Source organism: Aphelocoma coerulescens, chromosome 4, assembly GCF_041296385.1.
Source record: "Aphelocoma coerulescens isolate FSJ_1873_10779 chromosome 4, UR_Acoe_1.0, whole genome shotgun sequence".
In the NCBI taxonomy this organism is placed as follows: domain Eukaryota; kingdom Metazoa; phylum Chordata; class Aves; order Passeriformes; family Corvidae; genus Aphelocoma; species Aphelocoma coerulescens.
The window spans coordinates 47,213,737-47,238,595 of record NC_091017.1 but is presented as its reverse complement, the minus strand read 5'-3'; the positions used below and the strand labels follow the sequence as shown (position 1 = coordinate 47,238,595).

The 24,859-nt window shown below is 41.7% G+C and overlaps 1 protein-coding gene across 3 annotated transcripts; it reads right to left on the bottom strand.

Moving 5' to 3' along the window:
• Positions 1-4,484: 4,484 nt before the first annotated feature.
• CYP4V2 (cytochrome P450 family 4 subfamily V member 2) lies at positions 4,485-22,657 on the bottom strand. Of its 3 annotated transcripts, XM_069013921.1 has the most exons (14): positions 22,513-22,657; positions 21,303-21,375; positions 19,476-19,662; positions 18,859-18,944; positions 15,517-15,629; positions 14,888-14,973; positions 13,195-13,385; positions 12,721-12,790; positions 11,602-11,728; positions 9,621-9,812; positions 7,740-7,842; positions 7,267-7,401; positions 6,922-7,101; positions 4,485-5,340 (listed from the first exon to the last, which is right to left on the bottom strand). In XM_069013921.1, exons 3-14 carry the CDS (start codon positions 19,553-19,555, stop codon positions 5,165-5,167), a joined length of 1,539 nt encoding a protein of 512 aa, XP_068870022.1. In that variant the 5' UTR covers positions 19,556-19,662; positions 21,303-21,375; positions 22,513-22,657; the 3' UTR covers positions 4,485-5,164. The 3 variants fall into 3 exon arrangements, with proteins under 3 accessions (XP_068870022.1, XP_068870020.1, XP_068870021.1); XM_069013919.1 differs by lacking the exons at positions 19,476-19,662; positions 21,303-21,375; positions 22,513-22,657 and having other exon boundaries at positions 18,859-19,126; XM_069013920.1 differs by lacking the exons at positions 18,859-18,944; positions 19,476-19,662; positions 21,303-21,375; positions 22,513-22,657 and adding an exon at positions 17,914-18,217.
• Positions 22,658-24,859: the final 2,202 nt, after the last annotated feature.

Sequence of the window (24,859 nt, the reverse complement as noted above, 5' to 3'; positions counted from 1 at the left end):
AAATAAAACATTCTTATAAATGGAAACATTTTTGATGATCCAAGTTCAAAGTTTATTTGAATTGTCTAAAATACAATGGAGAGCTTGCTTCTGTTTGACTCTGCTTCACTTTGACTTGGTAGTTAAAAGAACCAAAACCTGCTTCAGCCTAAGCAAGTCCTTTATGATTACATCTCCCTGGCAGTGCAATTGCCTACTCTCTTGATACTGCTTTCTGCTGATTTCCTCTGTGATCCATGCACTAATCTCTTTCATCCGCAAAGGTGGCAGGACTTACTGAACTGTTTCACCTCAGGAAATGAATGACTGGATTCTAGCCTGATTTAGGTTTTAATTCTGCCAGGCAGAACCAAATCGCACATTTCTTATGGCAATCCTATTCAAAAAACAGCTTCAGCATGGAAGAAGATCTACTCTGTGATGAGACCACACCTACTGGTTGTGATGTGGAGCAAGAGGAGAAGTTTCTCAGAGGAAATGAGGGAAGGAAGGCACCAGTATGGTGGGAACAACCCACATTCTCATTTTGATTTGGTTTTGTGGACACACTTCCATCTGAATGAGGATACTGTAATAATTTAATGAACCTGAATGCTCCAGTAGGAAAAAAACAACCAACCAAAAAATATGCTGAAGAAGTTCATGGCTATCATTATGTATATGGCACAGGACAGAGAGAAATAAAATACCAAATGCTGCTAAAACAAACTCTAAATCTAAATCTTGATATTTTCTTCTTACAATCAACAATCTACAGCTTTTTCATCTGAGTCACAATGCCATTATCTGAGTGAAGAATCCACTATCTCACCAGGGCAGTATCTTTTGTTTGACTTGATACCATCAAAATGTCTGCAAAAAGATGGATAGAATAATTTACTCATTTGTGAAAAGTGCAGCATTGTGTATTGTATCAAAATAAAACAGTTTACTAGTTTCATATCCTGCAATTACATGTCAACAATAGTCTTCCTGGAAATGCAGCCCAGAAAAAACTGTAAATCAGATGTCAAATAAGAAATCAATGCAAACCAAATTCAGGATCATATTAAAAAAAAATAGAAGACAGTTGCAAATACTAAACAACAAATAGCTGCTAAGTTTGTTATTTCAGAGGTCTTCTTTGATTTTTCTCTTATAATCAGATTTGCCTTTTTTTTTTATAGATGGAGAATCACATTACTGCCCATGGCCTTACTTTCTGTAGCTAAACCACCTGATGCTGGTTATCATTAGATATTAGAGATGACAGAATGTTTCAACATATACTGAAGGGTCCCATTATCTTGATCGAGGCTTGTAAACTGTCAAACAGTAACCCTTGAGCAAGTTGTATGTGTCCCTCAATTACTAGCCTGGAGAGAAGTCATTTGAGCGTATGCCAAATGCTGAGTCTTTTGCTAACTGATAACTTTTGCCTTTCTTTGCTCAAAATATTTTGCAATTTCAATGAGCACTTTATATCTCCACAAGTTATACTCCAGGCATCGAATAGAAAAGTCCATTTGTTGAACAAAAGATGGAGTTACACATAGCAGAGTATACCTAAGAGACTCCCATTTTAAGAAGAATCTCAGATGTATGTATTGGTTTGGTTTAGAAAGTGAGTTAATTTAGTTTTTAATCTTTTAATCCATGCAGACTATTAAGGTCATCTTCTAAATATGACCTGACTATAAACTGAGGTACTTCTATACTAGGAGTTTTGCCAGGGAGTGGCACTGATATTCTTTTAGGAAGAAAATTGGGGTAGGATTCTCTGAAGGCTCTTTGAGTCTTTTAGCTGCTGGAAGAGGACATGACATGTGAGCTCAAATACGGCAAAATGATCTGTTTGTGTACTAACAGATCTAGCAGTGTACTAACTAGCAGTGTACTAACATTTATATATATGAGATTTTGTCTTTTTCAACATGAGGATTAAATTCAGGAAGACAGGTGGATACTTAGTAAGCACCACTATTCCACCTCCTGCATGTGTCCCAAACATGCAGATTTCAGAGGGCAAAAAGCAGTTTGTGTCAAGGTGGCTGGAAACTTCTACTGCCTCTGAGGCACCCACAGGTGCTCTCAAGCAGAACCTCCCACCAGAGGGAGGTCACACATTGTTTGTTGTCACTGTACCCCCTAACAGCTGTAAACCATGATCCAGAAACACTCACACACTCCATTTCTGTTATCCCAATAGAAAGCTGCGTCCTTTCTGACACCATACAAAAGGGATCTTTACAGAAGGTGTAATATTTTGCTTTAGAGTTCAGCTGCTATGTTAATACCATCAGCAGATACCTAGAACAGGAAAAAAAATCACAAACAGCGACTATGCACATTTTTTATTATGCACAGTTTTTATTACACAATATTTTACTGTCCCATTATTTTATCAGGAAACCTGGCAAGGCTGTGCTGCATTCCTCAGTCCTACAGGAAACCCATACACACACACACACAAAACCCCAAAACAAAGAAACAAAAACCCAGAAAAAAATAACAAAAAAAGCCCCATACCCAGAGAGTTGTTGCTGACCATTATCAAATGATTACTACACACCACATGATTTAACCTAATAAAAGCACACTACACAATGCTAGGTATTTAACAGCTACCCTGCAGGCACAAAGTTCCCTGTATGTTTGGTACTGTTTCCCCCAATATTTATTTCCTTAGCAGCCTCAGATTGCTTCAGAACAAATTGTCTCAACAGAAGATAAGAGATCACTGCCATTTCAGAACACAAAGATTACAGGATTACATTAGTGCTTATCTTGGCAGAGATACTTTGTGCATCACTAAATAGGGACTTCTCACTTTGGCAACCCTGTGCCAGCATTTGAGCCCATGCACTTTTCATAATGAGTTTCTTATTATAGTTTCATCCAGTTTTTGTCTCAATTATTTTCTTGCTCGTTTAGGAGAGTATAAGGAAATTATATGAGATATACACACATTAGGTGAGAAGAGCATGGTACAAAAGCAAAGTGCAAGAAAAAATATTGGTCAGTGTAGATAGAAGTCATAAAAATTATCTTATGGAAAAAATTGTTACCATTTGGTCTATTTACAAGCTGTTTCCACAAAACACACCCCACAGAAGAAAAGGAAGTAATATTAGTTTTCATTTGTCTTGAAAGTCCTCACCTTAAGGACATAGCTTACGACATGAGGTACCTCTCCAGGTTTCAACTACATGCCAAATCTCCTGGCAAACATATTCTGGATGCCAATCTTGTTTACCTTGAAAGTTCACATTGCCAAGTACCCAAAAGCATGAAATAATTCCTTAACTTAGAGTCTCTTGGGAAAACGTGTCATTTGTATTGTATGCATTAACATATGAAGATGATCTCAAAAGTTATCTCATTATAAAGAAGACAATGTTTACATTCAGCCCTGTAAACTGAAATTCTTGTTATTATACAGCAATGAAACCTATCCTTGAAAAAGAAGGCTGAAGAATGCAAGTATTACTATTGTTAAAGATATTTTTTTCTTAATGGTAAAATAAAGGTAGCAATTATAGACTATTTGTCAAGCTCTGTGATTTCATTTACGTAAACTAATCAGTCAAATAGTTTCTTTTTCGAAGATCCTCAGAAAATGGTAAAAAATAGGCTTATCAGAATATAAAGAATTGGTCAGGTTCAAGGAAACCTCTAATTTACTTGTGAAAAATAGAAATTATTTTCTCTTTATTAAGATATTCTGCAAATTACAGCAGTATCCCAGGTATTAAATCACTAAGTGTTGTTAAAAGGGCACATGGAAACAGACAAAAGAAAGAATCTGTAAATTTCAGCAAAACCAGTAAGGACAGATTACCCTTCTTATTTTGTAACACATTAATCATTAGAGTAGACCAGTCCATGTTAGTTGTATCAGCTCTGACCTCCAGTTTCTCAGCCAGTTCCCCTCTGCAGGTTGCCCACAGCCCAAGAACAACCTAAAGACAACAACACACCAAAAGCCCTCACCACCACGTGGCAAGAACAGCTAAAGACACAAGTGTGGTTATCGGTGGGCACCCCTCTCTGTACAGCACCAGGCATCGTGCTGGAGCAACTCATTACCAGCCAAAAGGAGCCCCAAAGCATAGGGCACAAGTAAAGGCCAGACCAGCTAGAGGATCTCAGCTTGCTTTAGCACCACCTTTTTCTTCAGAGCTTTCAAAAATCATGGAGAGTCCATTCTCCAGATGGCCTGTAGCAGATTTTGACCTGTCCTGAAGGTACAATCAGACAGAAACTTTCACAGGCACCTCATTCCGTCACTGTAATTCCTCTTCAACATCAATTATCAAGAAACTCTGTATGTTGCCTTCAGGGCAGTAGAAGGCAAGAGAACACTGGCTCATCGTGTCAGCTTTAGCACAGTAAAATCTAGTTGATTGATCACCGTAGAGGAACTGATGCTAAGAAATAATTATCTATCAGTAATTCACCTGCACACAGGCATGCAATTTCAACAGATACAATTTCAGTCCACATTGAGGCATAGCAGAAGTTTATTCTTAAAGTATGTAATAATACAGTGCTTCTGTCATTATGAAATCCTAGGCGTAATTTGCACACTGTCTAGTTCCTGCTATGGTTATACAGATTAATGCTTTTGGTACAGTTTGCTAAAAAATAATTCAGAGCGCTCCCTTCTAAAGAATTACTGTAAATGTTTACCAAGGAGGAGTGAAATTATCAGAGATTTTTGCTTGGTCTTTACAGAGGCAGTCATCACCAAAAAAAGAAAAAATATTGTGCCAAGAGGAAGAATGATCACTTGTATCTTTCAGAACCAAAGAAACCTGAAAATCTTACAAATACTTGAGACTTCCAGTTACCTGGAAAACTCTATGGCATGTACGCTAATCACTTCACCACAGGCATTGCTGTTGTTATTACCACAGTTTAAGTTTTTGTGGCCCTGTGGCAATAGAATTGTTTCATCTGAGCAGATAAGGCACAAAAATTTAAGGTTTGAAGACTTGCATTTCAAAGATTAACATGACGTTCACAAGCACTACAAAACTAGAGCAATTAGGACTATTACTACATCTTCTTTAATGAAACAGTAACAAATAGTTTTAACAAATTGCTGAACTGACATCAAAATATTTGATTTTAAAATATATCTCAGCCTAAATAGATTGAAAACTTTCAGAAGTAAACTCCTTCATTCTGATCCAGCATTTGGTCTCCTCTTCAGTTTAATCCAGATCCCATTATTTGGACGAAGAATCAGTTCTCCAGATAAACCAAGCTCTTCTGGCTTTTGACATGATTCCACCCAAAAGTGCCTCAGGATGAGGGCTAGAATAGTTTTCTCCTCCATTTGTGCAAAGCGCTGACCTATGAGTTACAGGGCAGACAAAAAAAATAGTTATTGTCAGGCTGCGTCAACTGTTGCTACATCTGCACGCTCATAGGACTTAAGAACAGAACTAGCTTTAGGCTAAAATCGAGTTCATATGGACACAACTAACACTAGCAGTTTTCTCTGCCTGAAAACTCTGGCCTTCTTGGAAGGATCCACAGTACATCCTCTTTCCCATAGTACAAAGAACTCAAACAGCAACATGGAAACAGTCAACACTTCATACGGAACTACTACAAAACACAGCCTTGTCATGTCTCTTGGATGGACTACGCAGGGGGCATGGATGGCACACCAGAGCAGAAGATGCAGCACAGGGACAGTGGGGAGAGAAAAATTTCATGGTTCCATAATATGTAGAGAGGAGCAAAGGAGATGCAATTGCAACAGAATGACAGACAGACCTTCCTTCAATGGTCATTAAGCCTCACATAGACTAATGATTTGGTAGCACAGAGGGCAAAGTTCAATTTGCACTTCAGCATAGGTGAAGGAGGAAACATGAGAACAGAGAAATGTGAGAGAAACCAAACCAAGTGCCACAACCCAGGCAGTTCACAAAAACTAAAAAATGGAGACAGGACACAAATGCAGTGCTCAGAAGTTTTTATGCTCTCCCCTCTGTATCATATACACAGATGGAAGTCCATACACACAGATACACGATGCACTTCTGCAATGATATTAATGAGCCACCTCTCCTGCACATCATCCTGCATACTCAGGAACTAGCTAGACATGGTATATTGAATTAGATTTCTCTTTAGAACAAGGAAAGACCTAGTTTACTGCTCTTATGGAAAAGGGCACCTGCTACCAATGAGACAAATCAAAACAAATAAATCCCATCCCCCAAAAACAGAAACGAAACCAAACAAACAAAACCAAAGAGACCAAAAGAAGTAATATTTCCCATTCTTGTAAGTGGCATGATAACCTTTGGATGTTCCCCATCTGCATTTAAAATCAGTGTATGGAACAGTCTTTTCACAAGTTCTGCAATATAAACAACAATGCCTCTACTTGGAGCGCACATAAATGCCAAGTGTCTCAGTGGCATCTGAAGTGCTAACGAGTTCTGGGATGACAGTGAAAACACCAAACCAACTACAGTGTCAGAAATAGGGAAAGACTACATCAGTTGCAGATTGCATTCTTGGGACATCCAGCTCAGATCATGAGAGAGACAGATGAGGTGTTTCCAGAGCAAAGCAGGTGCAGGACATGTGTCTTCTCTCATTCTGTGTTGCTGACACTAAGGATGAGAAATTTGGAAGCAATCATGTCCTAACACAAGAGCCCAATAACATGCTTCCAGGCTGCAGAGGCAGTGAGGAAGAAACATCAGCAAGATAGACACTGGTCCCTAGGAAGAAAGGAAATCTCTTGGAAGAAACAAATCTGGTAGTTAAAATACTAGGCTTGCAGGGCACACAGTGCCCAGAATTCAGGGATGGGGAGTGAGGAAGAACACTATACCAACAGTACTTGTTGCTGTCTCAGTTACCACATCCAAAAGCAGAACTGTTACAAGGGCTTCCTCTTCAGATACGCACCAATGCAGTTCCTGGGACCAGCTGAGAAGGGCACATAAGCATATGGATGCCTTCCCTTACAATTTTCAGGGAAGAATCGCTCAGGCCTGAACTCCTCCGGTTCAGGGAAGATTTCAGGGTCTCTGTGCAGGGCATAAGTTAAAACAAGGACATTTGCACCTCTTGGTACTTGATATCCCTCTAAAGAGAAGAGAGAAAGGGAGAAGAAGAGTCAAAACAACAGCAAACAAGTGACTTCCTATACATAGCAGAACGGTAAAAAATAAAACAACGCTGCCCTTTATTTGGGAAACAATGCAGAAATCCTAACAGGAGGGGAAATGGCAAACACAGAACACTACTTACGAATACAGCAATCCTCTCTCAAGGTACGGGCAAACATGGGAACTGAAGGGAAGAGACGAAGAGCTTCTTTCACAACACATTCAAGGTATCGAAGATTCTTCAAATCATCCATTGTCACAGAACGCTCAGTGTTGTCTGTCCAAAAACAAATAGAGGGATGACCAAGAACAAAACTCCCCATCTTTGGCTAAACAAACTCATCCTGGATCCCCTCAGAAACTCTCATCATGAACCAAGACTACATACAAGAAGGTGCTACAAATATATTGAACATGCATATCTTGCCCCAAAGACATAAGGTTGGTTGTACACCCCTACAGACCTTCCTGCACCCATCCCAACCACCTCTAGCTGCTGAAAGCTCCAGAAGGGCCACAAGACATGTTCTTAAATCCCCTTCTACGTCTAGGCTTTTAACACATTTGCGCTCACAAATGCAGCAAAACCCCAGTGAAGGGGGAATGGAAACTTACCAAACACCTCGTCCAATTCCCTGTGAACCTTCTTCTGAACTTCCGGATTATGTCCAAGCAAGTACAGGACCCAGTTCATAGCAGCTGCTGTTGTATCATGGCCCTACAGGTCCAGATTTACAATGACATTCACTTCAACTCTATTCCCATGCACCAGTGGGCTTCGTAAATACTTAGGTGTGCAGGTAGTATGAAAAATGAGACTTATTAGTCCCATGACTATGAGAAAAGCAAGAATCAAGAATGAATAACTCTATTCAACACACTAGCTATCATGGTAAAAGGTGATCCACGATTGTGCTGAAAACAGACCAAAAGGGAAAAGTATTGAAATAACCTAAGCAAAATCCCTCTCTTCTGATTCTCAGGAGCTGCATGAACTATCATTATCTACACAATGAATCAGATGCATATTCATCTTTTTCGTTACTGTCCAGTCAACATCTGGGGGGGCCAGTGACTGTCACAGGAGAGATATAATGGAAACAACTTGCAACCTTTACAAAACTATCTAAAAATGGTCTAATGAGACATAGTACAGTAGCCATAGGAGAAAATACTTGGTTTTCTATGAGAAGGGAATCAACTACTAGTTCCCAGCACTGTGGGAAGGAGGGGAAAGGGGAGATGAAAGGTGAACAAAAGAAGGGGGGAAAAAACACAAAAAAAAGAGGGAAACAGAAAAGGGAAAAGTTGACCAAAAAAGGATTTTGATACTAAAAAAGCACACTTGTGAAGTTCAGGATGCAGCTGTAGTACAGAAATGGCAAGATGAGAAGAGAGTTTCTCTAGGTTACAACGGTATTAATACAGTTCTATGAATTAAGCTCTTCTGAGATAGAATTCGGGTCCATCTAATGGGAGTGTGTGGAAAACTCAAAAATCTTCTTTAGATCCTTCATTAGACAGGAAATCAGACAAAAAGAAGAGCCTCAAAGATTATCAGAGGGATGGAACACATCTCCTATGAAGACAGGTTGAGAGAGTTGGTTGTTCAGCCTGGAGACAAGAAGGCTCCGGGAAGACCTAATTGTGGCCTTTCAGTACTTAGAGAGGACTTATAAAAAAAAGAGGGAGTGTGACATTTTACATGGGCAGATAGTGATAGAACAAGAGGGAATGATTTTCAACTAAAAGAGAAGAGATTTAGATTAGATGTTAGGAAGAAATTCTTTACTCAGAGATTAGTGAGGAACATGTTGCCTTGAGAAATTTTTAATGTCCTGTCTCTCAAGGTGTCCAGGGCCAGGTGGGATGGGGCCCTGGGCAACCTAATCTAGTTGATGACATCCCTGCCCATGGCAGGAGGGTTGGAACTATATGATCTTTAAGGTCCTTTCCAACCCAAGCCATTCTATGACAGTATTCTACAAGAAGACAAAGCACTGATGCACAGTGGACAACAGAACCAGAAGAGAGCAACAAATGTAGCAAGGGAAAAATGTGAGGAAACATGACAAAATGCAAGTCAAAAAACTGAAACTATTTAGAGCTCTCTTCAGTGTTAATGAGGTTTGCAACAAAAGCCAAGAGCCCATGGTCCATGTCAGCCACTAAGCTTTTATTTCTCACCTGCTTTCATGAGTAGAGCCTGCTCACAACAGGCAGGGCCTGCCACATATGCATTGTCCAACATTTTCCCAGGGCACACGGATGTTTCTGTCCTACCACTTTAGGATAGAAACATTCAGATTTCCTCTTAGGCTTCCAGGGCTAAAATAAAATCATGCTAAAAGCAACCTCCTGAACTAAGACAAGAGTCACCCCCTGCAAATTCAGAATCTTGGGTTGGGAGGTAAAAAACAAACAAAAACCCCAACAAACAAAAACATCCAAAACAAAAAAAAAAAGGAGCAATAAACCAATGAGTTCCTTGGTTACCTCAAACATGAAAGTATCCACTTCCTCACGAATGTCCCTGTAGCTCAACTTGTTCCCTTCATCATCTGTGGCATTCAGCAGCATGTCCAAAAATGCTTTTCTCTTTTTGGGACCACTTTCTTCAGAGCTGCCATCATTATCATGTTTGTTTTGCCTGGTGCTTTTAAGTTCTTCAGCTTTTTCTGCAATGACCTGAGAATAGAACCATTACATGAGATATGATGAATTCAGCACAAGCGTGCTATCTGCCTCATGCAGTTTTGTCCTAACTTATCAAAACAACAACATCCATCTGTAGCAATCTACATGAGCTAGTTAGCACAGCTGCCAGCATTAGGTCATGAAATTTAACTGACTTTTTGTATTAGTAGTGAATTATGACCAATCTCTCTTGCCCCAAGCAACAGAATAAACCTTGAACAGCCTTCGTGTGATCAAGAAAATAGATAGCCAAACTACATAAACAACTTGGGGCTCATCTTGAAGTGTAAACATGTCCAGAGTATCTGGAACACGCCAATCATGAATGCCAACAATGGCAACAGCATATCAAAAAAATCACCACAGTGTGAACATGCTAATTAGCAATAAGATCCTCTCTATCCTATCTGATAACTAAGGAAAGATCTCATTTCCAACCTCTGAAAAACTCAGAAGAGAAGACAGGGTATCCCATAACCTTGCAGCAAGGCTACACATTTTATTGCTGAACCCACTACACTAAAGCTTCCCAAATTTTCTCCAGTATGAGAAAAATGGCTGAATTTCCCTTTTTTATGTCAAAGTACAGACCCAATAACAGACATAAATTTCTTATTGTTGGCACTGTTGTTGCAAAACCAAAACAGAACCCTTCAATAAACTGGCATTGTTCTTAAAAACAACATAATATTTTAAAAGGGTGTGGAGTATGCAATTCTGTTTGGAGGAATCACTGAATGGAAGAAAAAAATACAGTTCCACATACACGCATTGTTTTCCTGACTGAACTTGCACATGTGTCACATATTGACCCATCCTTCAGTGCTTGCTGTCGGCTCCTACACCACGTGACATTACTATTTACGGTCCTTTGTCATCTTCTAAGATTTGGCTTCTTATATTCAGTGCACCAGCCCAGCATGGGAGGAGTGCAAGTGTTACCTTAGGTCCTCTTAAGAGCCTCTCTCATGCCTCACTGCTGCAACTTCCAATAAAAGGAAGCAAAACATGAAGTACTTAAAAACAACACAGTCAGTGTGGCTGATTATGTGTAGTCGAAGTTCAGAGATTCTTCCCTTTGTCATAGACATTGATACAATGACATCATGGGGTACATGCATAGGGAAAGCAGCCTCTCTGGTAACATCCTAGTAGTAGATTTGGGAGGGCAAACTTTGGCAAGAATAACATAGGAATTATTTGGTGAGAGAAAGGGCTGTTACTTCCACAGTCTAACAAGGTGAGAGAAAACTTTATTTCATGCCAAGTGAGTGATGCATGCTTAATGATTTCTGTGTCAAAGTGCCTTCTGCTGATGTGGGAACTTGCATGTGTTTGATAGTTTCAGCAGTTCTGTTCTGAATAGGGGAAAATGAATACAGGCTTCAGTTTCTGAGGGCTGGACTAAATGGCACTACCATGCAGAGCCCTATGCTTACTGCTCCAAACCTGGCAGTGAGCTGTTGCGGGTGATCCAGATGTGGAGCTTTTGGGGCAGAACAAGAGCTCCACGAATTTCTCTTGTTTGTTTCAGTTGCAAAGGACCTGCAAGTTCCGACACTCCCTTGGAGTAGTCTAATTCCTTGTTTAAATTCAACAGAAATCTTGAAAGGGAAATCAGCTCTTGCCTTCTTTTCAGGGAATTCCTCAGCATCCCAACAGAGAAATAGCATAACAAGGAGGCTGAACCTCACCCTCATTTGGAAGCTCTGAGTGCAAAACTTTGCTCCAACAATGAAAATTATCATTATAAGAAAAATTTTAAAAAAGGACTCTATACTGTATCTGTGAAATTGTGAAGGATGTTGAGGTTCCTCTTGTGCTCTCTTCCTTCTTTGAACAATATATACAAAAAATCAGGCCAAAGCCAAGGGCTCTTCTGTCGCTGTTGGATTAGATCACTCATCCTAGAGGCAAAACAATTATATCACATAACATTACTTGACAAAAACCTCCAAATTATAGCACATTTCAAGAAGAAAAAAAAAAAGACTTCTACGTACCCTAATGAAGTAGAACTTAACATATTGTGTAGGTTTAAACTCCTAATTTGAAAGGAAGGCCATTCACAATTGTTTATTGATTTTACACCATCTCAAAATTTCTGTTACTTGTCCCTGCATCACCATGTTTTATATCTTTAAGCATTGATTTCTGAGAAGGACAGCATATTCTCATTTAGCTGGAATCCTCTTGAAACAGTCCTATTAAGTCATCCAGTCCAGTCACACCCCACTTCAGTAAAGCACTGGCCGTGTTGTAAAGACTACTCATGACAGGCTTCCAAAATATCTGCCCCAAGAACTCAAACAGTTTCTGAGAGCATAGCATTCCTAGTTGAATGTCCAGATACCAGACTGCATGTAAAAGTACTTAAAATGTATTTAAAATGAACAATATGAGACTTCAAGAATGCTCAAACACAACTGGAGTATATTTGGAAGGGCTGATTGTCATTACTATTCAGCTCTTGCACATGCTTTGGAAGCAGAGGAGTAATTATTACCAACTTCAAGCCCACTTGTGATACAATTTGGAAAAGGCCAAGGAACCGATGATAATCAAACCCTCCAGGTCTACTCCTGTTTTGTATCATACCTGTCTCAACAAGCTCCATCAAAAGCTAGCATTGAGACCATAGAATTTAGGTTGGAAAAGACCTTTTAGATCATTGAGTCCAACTGTTAACCTAGTGTTAACCCAGAACAGTCCATTGCTACACCATAACCCTAAGTGCCATAGGTACATGTCTTTCAAACACCTCCAGGGTATTTAGTGACTCAGGGTTAGTCTGTTGCAGTGCTTTACACCCCTCCCTCTCCGACCGCCTGGCCTTCCCTCCTGACACCAGCAGCATCAACTCCAGCTCAGTTACAAACTAAGGAAAATGTGCCTTTACCTGTAAATAGCAGAAACATAGTCAGAATCCTTATTCTTCTGAGCACCCACATTCCTTCCCATTGCTGTTTCTAGGAGGAAAACATCAACATCTCACAAGTGCAAAGCAAAATGCAAGCATACACAGTAAGCTACTACTACTCCCAGCTTCTATCTATCATCACACTATCCCTTCAACAAGTGAATACACATATCCCTTTGCAGGGAATGAGCTTTCTTTGTATTTCTATATCCAGGAATCCTGCTCCTCAAGACAACCTTACTTCGGACTGCAACCTCTCTCCTGCCAATCCCACAAACTCACCTGCTCAGATGCACTTAATAAACCCTGGGAAAAAGGCTGGGAAGGATGGAAATGCATTTAGCATATATGCAGGGACATTCCTCTTCAATCATCTTACACAAACTGGCACAGCTGAACTCATGATCTTCTGCATCATTCACAGTCCCACCACAATAACTGAACAGGACTTACCACAGATGATATCAAGGGCACACAGAGTGATGTCCATAAAGACATCAAATGGCTCCTTGTCAATATGCTTCTCAAGTTTCTTCACCAAAATATTTCCTTGTTCATTCATGACCTCTAGAAAGTCATTCAAGATTGCAAAGTGGAATGTGGGAGTTATCATCTTCCTCCGTGACCGCCACTTGTCTCCAGTGCTGTAAATTAATGGAGAGAAGGAAGGCCAAAAACTCAGAGTCAAAAATAAAACCCTCATCATTACAGGAAGTACACAGTATATACTGCAGCCTGGAAGAGGTGGACACACTGTAGATGTCTCTTCAAGCTGTTCACAGCACTCCACAGAAGAAGCAGATGTAAATATTTCTTGTTTTAGATCTCTTGGAAGCAAAAGCCACCATTTCTCCAGCTGGTCTCAACAGAGATGCCAACAAGCCTCCAGACAATACATCCTTGTTGGCCAGTGTACAGGCTCAGAGGGACCAAGCAGAAGCCAGCTAGAGGCCAAAACAGCTATTCAGCATCAAGGCCTCAACCCACCCCACCGTCTCTCTGAATCAGTAGTTGTGCTTGTCTTTATCTGCTGACCATGAAATGAGGCCTGCAGAGAACTAGGGCCTAGGGAAGTTGTGAAAATGACTGCCTCAAGGCCTGGCTAAAATCTGCTTCCTGGAGACAAGCGATCACTTCCCACATGCCAGTGACAAGCATGGAGCCACAGTGAGTGACACCAGCTTCCTTGGGGTCCTTGTTCATTTTTTCTAAATCACTTGCCCCACAGGCACACAGCTGGCACTTCTGCTTACATGGTAAAACCATCGCACCACTGCCCCTGTTAACTTGCTATTGAGGCACTCCACAGGCCAGCTTATCTGCTTGCTGTCTGCCACTGCTGCCCCTAACCAGCAGAGGCTGGAACATTCTCCTGCATTATGTTTTTGCAAGCACAAGGAAGCCAAAATACCTCTGTAAGTCTATGGAAGAAAAAACAACCACTAAGGAAGAACAGTGAGGATAAACCATGCCTGATGCCCGTGGACCTCACCTCTGCATATTGCTACTGATTACTTACTGCCTTCCTAAAGGCTGTAAACAAAACTCAGGATAAACGCATGCCTCATCCTCGCACAGGAACTTGCACTTCCCACACCACATGATCACGTCTGGCTTTTACAATACCATGGTATTGTAAAAAGAGAGGAACCCACCTCTGAGAGCTCCAAACAAGCAACAAAGCTTTACTACTAACATGGAGACCTTGACCTTTTTGCAAAAACTCAGATGAGGCTCAAAGGTACCAATGCCACTCTTTACTCACCTTGCTCTGACTCTTGAATATTTCCATCATCCAGACCAATCCTTACTTTACTCTTCCAAGACTGGAGGACACCAAACCCTTACACCGTTGTTCCTCCGTCTCTGCACTCCTGACATGCTCTTACTCAGGCTCACTTCCCATGATCTTCCACTTCATTAATGAAATGAAGGAAAGGGTGCACTCTCTGATCCTAACCCAAAGCATCACCAACCTCAGGCCCATCCTACCGGTCTGCAGAATGACCAGCTGAGATAAGCAACGCACACGATCTCTTTATTCGGAAATACACACAGCATTCCTGCCACCAAGACCTCTTCCTATCATATATCCTGAACATTTCAAAAAGACAGCAGTGCCCCTGCATTTCATTGTACATTATACCTTGTCAAAAGTCCAGTACCCAGCCATGGATGCAGGAAGTCATACAGGTACGATTTTTCTATATGTTTTGAACTGTTCAGAATAACCTGTCAGAAAAAAAATGAATGGAGAGGAAAAAATATCACTTGTTAGATGGAGAGATATTTCTTCATTATTTCTTCAATAAACACTCCAGCAGAGAAACAATACCGTCTTCCTCGTGCAAGGACAATCACTGTCAGCAGCAAAATGAATGACTACATTTCATGGCATCAAAACAGACCCACCAAGTTCTAATGCAGAAGTCTGTCAAAGAGACACAAGCATAGCGACCTGAATTTCATTATGTTCTATCCTTATTTCAGTGGTCCCATCTTCCCTGCTATCTGTTTGTTTGGTCTGATCTTGCGAGCAGAAGCTTTCACACATATGAAAACAAAGCTAAAGGAGATGCTCCTTTGGTGCTGGCCATCTTCAGTATTCCCCCAATCCCCTCTGACTAGGCCTTCTTATATTCCTTCCCTTTATGCCTTTCTTTAGCACGAACTCAGAGGACCACCCCAAAGCAAATCAGTCCAAGCCCTTTTTAACAAACAGCTTGGACACTGCTCTGCGTGACAGTGGAACAGACAGGAGACCAGCACACTCACCTCCACACTGTCAGGGTGATACAAAACCATGACAGGCAATGGTCCTATCCAAAGTTTGAACAATGGCCAACTTCTGAACTCTTCAGTATAACATTGAAGCTGTTTAAAAAAACCTGGAATAGAAAATCAGAGTAGAGCTTCAACAAGGGGAGTTTATAAAATAAGGCTTCTGTAATGAACTCTTTTATACCATATGCCTTGCAATTTTGATTTTGTTGTAGTTTTAACCTGCTGCTATGACCAAGCAGCATATTTTGCAAATGTGGATTTTACCATCCAGGTATCCTAATCTCTTAGGGAACAGACTCACTGCATCATTTCTGCCACAGATCAACCCAAGGGATACCACTGCTGTCCAGCTGCCTGTTGGACTTCATACCAGTGAGCTCAGCAACCCAGGGAATTCTCCTCCCACATTATTATACACTTATCCATTCCATGTCTTGTCAGTTTAGATATACAGAAAGCATGGGAGATAGCTGAATCTGTTGGCAAGGGAAGAGTAGTAGATGGTGCTTTATTTGATTCAAAAAGGCTTTTGATATTATCTCATCACAGAGGACAATTCAGGTTCATTCTGCAATATTAGAGGTGGAGGTCACTCTCTGAATGTTCAAGGATTAAACACTTCTTTGCCCTTTCAGAAACAAGCTTAAACAACAAATGATACCTTTACAAGCCTCTGCAGAGCTGAAAATTCAAAGGTCCCCAAATCAAAGAAAAAAAAAAGGCAAAAAAAGTTTCCTAACAGATGCCCAAATACAGCTTTCCCTAGTCTTAGGAAAAGTTCTAATGACACCTCATCCAATACGATTAAGAGTGTCAGATTATTTTACTATTTTTTTAATATTTTTCCTAACATTGCCATGATTAAAATAGCACATTTTCCAGAAATTGTCTACCAATACCAACAAAAAAAATCCCCATCATGGGAAAAGTTATTTTCCTTTCTGCTATAAAACCTTACCCTTTTTTAAAGTTTTTTTGTCATATTTTTAATGAAAAAGACTACAAACCCCAAACTTCACTCACTTCTACATAAATAAACAAGAACAAAGATGGCTGGACATGGGAGCTTTGTGATTCCTTAATTAAAGCACGGGAGCTATGCAATTCCTGCTAACAAATGAGATTGGAGACTACACAGAACATCAGTTTCCACGCTTTCTGGAGAGAGAAGCAATCTTCTGGTTTGGTTTGGCTTGTTTTTTTTAAGAAGATTTTTAAAAAAGAGGAAAAAAAAAAAAGATTCATCTCTCAGTCCAACTCATATATACATCCTATGATCCTCCTACTGCTTCCCCAAAATCAACTTTGTGGAAAGCTGCTTGTCCTCACATCCACCACAGATCTCTCATATTTGTACTTAGATATGGGATTGGATCCAGAGGACAGATATGACAGTGTGCCTTGTGAACAGAGGCACTATGTCTCAGCATGGGTCAGCACTGGGCAATTTGTGTTCCAATGCTGTACTCACACTTGACTCCACCATGCCCCCATGGCCCATTATCCTCTTTTCTGGCAGCATACATGGCAGCAGGGCCAGCAACCAGCAACACATGTGCACAGAGCAGAACTGGCATACACAGGCATCACAAACACACACAGAAGAGTGTGGGCCACTGACAGCAGACCCAGAAATGCTTTCATACCACAAACTCCTTAAGAAAGATATTCCTGTTAAAAAATGAGTACCAAATGGAAAGGGAACATCAAGCACATTAGTGCTCTCTCAAGCACCTGGCAGAAAGAGGTCCCATTAATCAGTACCAGAACAAAAGGATTTGCCTTTGAGGGATGTACTGTAAATACTCAGCAAGTTCTTTTGCATCGAACACATAAATCTAAGTCACAGATGATTTGGAAACGAGTCTGAGTAAAAGCAACTTGGCATGTTGAAGTCCCTTGCACATGCTCCCTTGGGGGAAGATAATTGTTTCAAGTTTTGTTTGGATCACAGCAAAGAGTCATGAGGACACAGTGTTTAACTTTGTGAAACAACACTTCCTGCAAGAGCCCCCAGCACACCCCCCTCTCACAAAAACACATTCCACAGCATTCATGCTCCACCCTACCAACAACTTAACGGTCTGAGCCCAGCAGCAGCTGCTGTCAGATTTAAACTCTAGTTAATCTTTGAACCAATAATAATGCCACATTTACACAGCTCCTCTCCTTTCCTCTTCACTGACCACTCCTCACACTGTTCCCCTCTGCAGATTGCCCACAGGCCCAGAGAGACTTAAAGGCAACAGCATATCCTCTGACACCCCACTCCCCTTCTCCCGCCAGCCACAGCTCAGCCAAACAAGCACCTCACCACCACTGGCTCCTCCAGCAAGCCCAGGCAGTGCAGGGACCTCACAGCTGGGCTACAGTGTAAGTTGGCATTACCTTCTCCTGTCCCGTCTAAGAGCAGGGCATTTCCCAGCACAGGATAGCAGGGGCTGATACCCGGGATTGGGTTCATCATCCGCCATCGCCTCCAGTATTCCATCAGGGAGGGCAGGGAGCACACAGTCACAATTGTCAACAGCAGAGCGATGACCCCAGCTCCCCAGGGGAGCAGCTGGGGTCTCCCTGAGAATACTTCCATGACCTCCATCATCGCCTCTCAGCCTCCGGCTCTGAGCCTTGATCCCTGCTGTGGAACTGGCGCTGTCTGTACCCGGCACTGCAGTTGCAGTAAGCCAAGTGCGCAGAAAAGTTGGCCAGAAAGAGCAGGAGGCGGAGCTGCCACACAGGCCACGGCATAGCTTCCTGCCAAGAAAATACACAGAGCCAAAAACACTCATATGGAGAGGCTGCCTGCTAGCATTTTCTGATGGCAGGCCAGCCAGAGGAAACAGTGCTACTTTCCTGCCAGCCAGAGGAACCAGTGCTACTTTTCCACCTTCCAAAGAAGGTGAGGACCTTCTTTGCATGCCTCAGAAGGAAAAGACAAAGCACCATCAAGAGAAAAAACACCTTTTTGCTGATTTGGGATAGATGGGTTTTCTCAGTATCATCTTTCTCAATCTGTTTTCAGCTGCTCATCACCATTTTGCCACAGAGAACTGCTTCAGTGTTGTCCAACATGACAACTGAAGGGCCAGGTAGAGAATACCTTTTTTCAGCTGGGTTGATGGCTTCAAGGGCTTACAAAAACCAGAGCCCATAACAGACCTCTGATCAACAGCAGCACTGCAAAGCACACTGACACTTAGTTCAAATGGCCTTTACTGATCTCACTGTTGAATGCTCAGGCACAGGCTAAAGGGTGCCAGTAACACAACTGGCAGCACCAGCACTAGTGCCCCAACTTGTAAAGTGCTTGGGTAGACACAGTACCAAACCCACCATAAACACTGCTTCCCCTCCTGTCTCGAGAGGATCCAGGGTCTCTTCTCACTGCTGCAGGGCTACTGAGCATCTGTTTCTCAAAGCTGGTGCACAGAAATCTTTTGGTCAGAGTTTTGGTAGAGGCAGCATGGTTCACAGCCAATTCATGAAACTTCACCCCCTGAATAAAGCACAAATGGTATTTATGGCCATAGTCATATTTGTCCTCTTTGCTTTGTACCAAAAATGACTGCACTGACTGCACAAGCATTTTTAGTAAATCAACAAACAGCATAAACAAAACAACTAAGATAAAAAACACAAACAGAAAGCTCAGAACATCAAAAGTAAGGTTTTTGTGACCCTTGGCATCAAGGGGGATAAATTTTGGCACTTTGTTCTTGCAATCTCCCAGCAGACTTTATCATAAATGCTGACTTACATCTTTCTGCACAGTAAACAACTGGAAATGAACTTTGTCACTCTTGCTGTTGTTTGTAATGGTTTGTGACAGAAAGCAGCAGATATATAACCAGTCTTGCAAACACATAGGCCAATTATACAATCATCAGTCCCCTCTTTTTTTCAGGTGACATCCTATGAAGGAGGCAAGCAAGCAGAATGAAGAGACTCACCTTTGTCTTTTTATAATGGAAATCAGCTGAAAAATTATACCCTCATATTTACAAAAAGTCTTGCAGTTTGTTGCCTTCATTGGACCAATAATTAGATGAAGTGACTATTTGTGATTCTGAGTCAAAAATCTGTACTTCTAACTGCTGATTACTCCTTCTACAGGAAAAAACCAAATGCCAAAAACACCTGTGAGACACCAAGGAGAAGATGAAAAGCCATTAGGAAAGCAGTAGGGAACACTGCAAAACAAACATTGTAACATCCTGCCAGCAGCTGGCAATGGTGATGATGTTAATAAAAGGCAGCAGAAACATTGCAGAGACAGAAAAGATATACACCCAAGAAAGAAGAAATTAGAGGTCTAGCATCTTTGAGGCCTAATTATGTCACCGAGACTTAGAACCATAACAAACTTTGGAGGATGTTCTCTAGGAAATTAGTTTTCTACCAGATTGTGATTAGCATTTCCTTTTCACCCAGCGAGCTATGTGTTCAGTATTGATTTCTGTGAGCACTCCACTGGTTAGTGAATCTTTGCTTTTACAAATGCTCGTAACAGTGAAAACCCCCTTTTATTCAGTCTCTTGCCTAAGTGGAAGCCTATCTGCCTGTGCTGACAGAAGACACACAACATGTTAGGCAGCTATGTCAGCCAAGAGACACAATGACAAGACAGGCTTCTGATGGTCCCTAGAATGCAGCTTGGATTCTTCAATAAAATCATCAATTACAGCCAGGAAAAAAAAAAAAAAAACAAAAAGCAGAACCAGGCTAAAGTGGATCTGATACAACAGAAGGACAATAAGGAAGTACACAATTCATTCTGAGAAACTGTTTTTTTCTTAAGAAAGCTTTTCTTAGCAAGAGCTTCTCTCTTTCTAAACACACACCATCAACAACATGATTAACCTTTATGCAGAAAACTATTCTGAAAAAAACAGGCTATTTGTAGTCCCCAAGAGCCCTCACCTACACAAAAAAAATATAACACAGTATGTCTCCATTTCAAAATACGTCATCAGCTGGACAGCTGCAGAGCTCAGAGATCTCCCCGGTCCTGAGAGAGGAATTTTAGGGCCTGATACTAAATTTCATGCCCAAACTAGGCTACTATAGTTTCATGCCCAAAATCTAGGCTTCCAAGAACAAATCCTGAGGAAGACTCCAGCTTAAAATCCTTCTGTGGACTCTTTCTCACACAGGTAAAGAAGATTAACAGCATTCGTAAGACCAAGACCATAGCTGTTTTTCAGAGACAGACCGATTGCTTTGATGCCACCTCTATCAAGCATACCTTGCTTGGTTTCTGCAACCTAGTGTTCACTAAATAGCAACAACTGCTTTGTTCCACAGCCATCATTTGGGATCTTTCACTACAAGATATTTTGCATGAATGAATTATCCCGAATGGAATACAAAAGCCTGCCTCCTAAGAAACCATAATCTTCCCTACCAGGATAATATGCCTTTCAATAACAGAAAATCAGTGATGTTGTAATAACTAATAGACATTAACACTAAGTAGCTACCAAAGCACCACACCTATATGCATTCATCAACGTGTCAAGGAAAATGCATGCTCCCAAGATGGATGATCACAACTCATCCAAGGTCACAAGTGAAGATTCCGCCCACTTCTCTGTAACTTGGCTAGATTCTACATAGCCTTCTCCTTGCTAAACTCCAGCAAGTTAAAAGAAAGCATTTAGCAGCATGCAACACACTACATGAAGTAAGCCAGAGGTCATGAAGAATGAATAAACAGAGCAGTTCAAGATCAGGGAAAACTTGTAGGTCACAGAAGCACAGTGCTGCAAATCTGCTACCTGCATTCTTGCAGCATGGAAGATTTGGTACCAGTATTTTCTCTACGAGGTTCTTTGTCCACATTTGATGTGCCTGCACATAACACAGTCAGAAAAGTACAGCCTGTTAGAAGGTGTGGTGGGTTAGCCTTGGCCAGCATTCAGACACCCACCCATTCATTCCCCTCCTCAACAGGACGCAAAAGCTTATGAGTCAAAATAAAGACTGGAAGATTGCCTATTGGTTACCATCATGGGCAAAACAGACTCAACTTTGGAAATTCAAATTAACTTGTAGAAAATTAAAAACAGATAATGAGGAAGTTAGAAACAAAGGCAAAAGTTCCTCTCTAGTGCTCCCTCTTCACACTTTTCTCCTGCTCCAGCTGCTGGTTTCTCCACAGGCTGCTGAGGAATCTCTGCTCTGGAGCCTGGAGCACTGTTTCCTTCACCTTCACTGACCTTGGTGTTTGCACTGCTGTTTCCCCTCTCTTCCCCTCCTCCCCCCCAGCTCTGCCCCACTCTGCTGTCTGTTAAGCATTTTTTTGTACACTTGTAAATACTTTTTCACAGAGGTGCCACTGCTCCACTGCTATGTCCTGCAGTGGATCCAGGGTAGAGCCAGGAGGAACTGTGTTCTCCTCTCTAGCCTTTTCTGAGAGGCCACCACAGCAGCAGCCCTGCTGCTGACACCAAAGACACCTAGACTCAGCTGAAAAGCCTACCATGAAACAATCACAAGACTGAAAGGGAAAACAGGGGTGAAATGCCCTTCACATCACCCCCTAGTGAGACCAGAAATGTCAGTTCCAAAATGATGGATGCACGCAAACTATCAAAAACATTAAATATTTGGAAACCATACAGGTGCTTTTCCTTACAATGTTCAGGGAAGAATTGCTCAGGACTAAACTTCTCCAGGTCAGGGAAAATCTCAGTAGGGCATAAACTATAACAAGAATATTTGTGCCTTTCAATACCTGATATCTTCCTGAGGAGGAAAGGGAAAGGGAGAAAACAACAGCAAATAAGCAGCTGTCTATAACTGCTTCACCATAGGAAAAAAAAAGAGAAAAACCCTACACTTTACTTGGGAAGCCTTCTCAGTACTCTATCCTGCACATTCCAGCACCCATCCCAACCACCTCTAGCCACTTAAAACCCTAGAATGGCCACATGGCACATTCCTATCTCAATTTCTTCAATCTTGATAAAGGAATGGAAAACTTACCAAACACCTCATCCAGTTCTCTCTGAACCTTCTTCTGAGCTTCAGGATTACATCCAAGTAAGCACAAGGGCATTAAGAGGGTGTGCCGAGATGCAGTTAGAAAAGTAAAAGCTCAGCTCAAACAGAAATCTGTCAGAGATATCAAAAACTACAAGAAAGAGTTCTTCAGATACTATCATGGTTTAGCCCCAGACCACAACGAAGTACCATGCATATACACCCCACCCTGGTGGGACAGAGCAGAGTATCAGAACAAAGATAAAACCCATGGGTTGAAGTAAGAAAAGTTTAATGATTGAAATATAAAAAAGTAAAATGAAAATTGGAAAAGAAGAGAGAGGAATAAAACCCAAGAAACACGAGCAATTGCACAAAACAATTGCTCACCACCCACTGACCCCAATCCATCCCTGAGCAGCAATAGACCCCTCCCAGTTCATATACTGAGCAGGGCCTTCTGTGGTATGGAATATCCCTTTGACCAGTTGGGGTCAGCTGTCCTGGCCATGCTCTATCACAGCTTCTTATGGACCTTCTCACTGGCAGAGTACGGGACACTGAAAAGTCTTTGATGTAGGGCAAACACAACACATTAAGAACTAAAACATTAGGGTGTAATCAACATTATTCTCATACCAATTTAGAACACAGCACTGTGCCAGGTACTAGGATGAAAATAAATTCTATGCCAGTTGAAACCAGTGCAGGTATGTAAACAAGCAGAGACAGAAGGAAATTATTTTCCTGCTGTTTAACAGGAGAGATGAATTAGTCACCAACAAGGCTGAAAAGGCAGAGGTACCCAACACTTTCTTCACCTGTGTCCTTTCACCAGCACCAGGCCTTGGGAACAAAAATTCTGGCTGATGCAAACACAGACCTACCATCTGTGAAGGAAGAGTTGGTATGTGAACTATTACAGGAGCTTGATCTCTACAGATTGATGGGCTCTGGCAGTATCCAACCAAAGACAGCTGGCTGACATAACTGAGGCCACTCTCCATAACCTTCGAGTTGTGGAATTCGGGGGACATCTGAGAAGACCGAAAGAAGGCTAATGTCACTCCTATCTACTTGAAGGACTTAAGAGGGGATCCAGAAAATTAGAGGCCCATCAGTCTTACTTCAGTCCCTGGGAAACCTATGGAACTAATTTTCCTGGGGGCTGTTACAAGTCAAATGAAGCCCATGTTTAGGAAAAGCCAGGACAGATTGACCAAGGACAAATTGTGCTTGACAAACCTGACTGCCTCTCATGACAAAGGAACCTGCTTGGTTGATGTGGGGCAAGCAGTGAACATTGTCTACCTGGATATCTCCAAGGCTTTTGATATGGTTTCCCACGGCCTCCTCCTACAGAAACGTGGATGTGATGGTGTGGATGTGCGATCCATGAGGTGGGTGGGGAATCGGCTGACCGGCCACGCCTGCAGGGTGGTGGTAAATTGCTCCCTTTCACACTGGCAGCTGTCACAAGTGGAGTCCCCCAGGGAACGATACTGGGCCCAATGCTGTTTAGTATCTTCATCAGTGGTTTGGATTATGGGATCAAGTGTACCTGGATGGAGTTTGTCAGTGATACCAAACTGAGTGGGGCAGAGGACACTTTGGAAGGGAGAGACACCCTGCAGGAACACCTGGACAGGCTGAAAAATTAGGCTGACAAGAACCTTATGAAGTTCAATAAGGACAAGTGTAAGGTCTTGCACATGGAAAAATATAATCCAGGAGAGCAGCACAGGCTGGGGATCTCACCTGGCTAGGGAACAGCTCTATGGAAAGGGACCTGGGGATCCTGGTGGACAAGCAGCTCAGTGTGAGTGAACAGTTTGTTGCTGCAGCAAGGAAAGCCAACACAAATGCTGAGTTGCATCAACAAGGGTGTCACCAACAGAGATAAAGTCACTATCCCACTCTACTCAGTTCTGGTCAGGCCACATCTGGAATGCTGTGTTCAGTTTTGGTCCCTGCTATACAAGAAAGATGTGGACAGGGTGGAGAAGGTGCAGTAAAGGGCAGCAAAGATGACCAAAGAACTGGGTAGCCTGTCATGTGAGGAAAGGCTGAGAAAATTGGATTTGCCAGCTTGGAGAAAAGAAGCTTAGGCACACTGTATCACCATGTTCCTGTATTTAAAGGGTGGCTGCTAAGAAGATGGGAGATTCCCTTTTCATAAGGGACCTTATGGAAAAGTGAGGAGTGATGTGTGCAAGTTATGCCTGGAAAGATTCCAATCAGACACAAGAGGAAAACTTTTCACAATGAGAATATTTAGCCATTGGAATAATCTCTCCATTATGTGGGAAGTGGTGGATTCCCCAACATTGGACACTTAAGATTCAGCTGG

Coding starts and splice junctions, on each gene's coding strand:
- CYP4V2 (XM_069013919.1), bottom strand. CDS start 19,111: ATGCTTGTGCAGTCAGTGCAGTCATTTTTGGTACAAAGCAAAGAGGAC. Junction 14,974..15,516: donor ATCACCCTGACAGTGTGGAG/GTGAGTGTGCTG, acceptor TTTTTCTGACAG/GTTATTCTGAACAGTTCAAA. Junction 11,729..12,720: donor TATGTTTCTGCTATTTACAG/GTAAAGGCACAT, acceptor TTTTGCCTCTAG/GATGAGTGATCTAATCCAAC.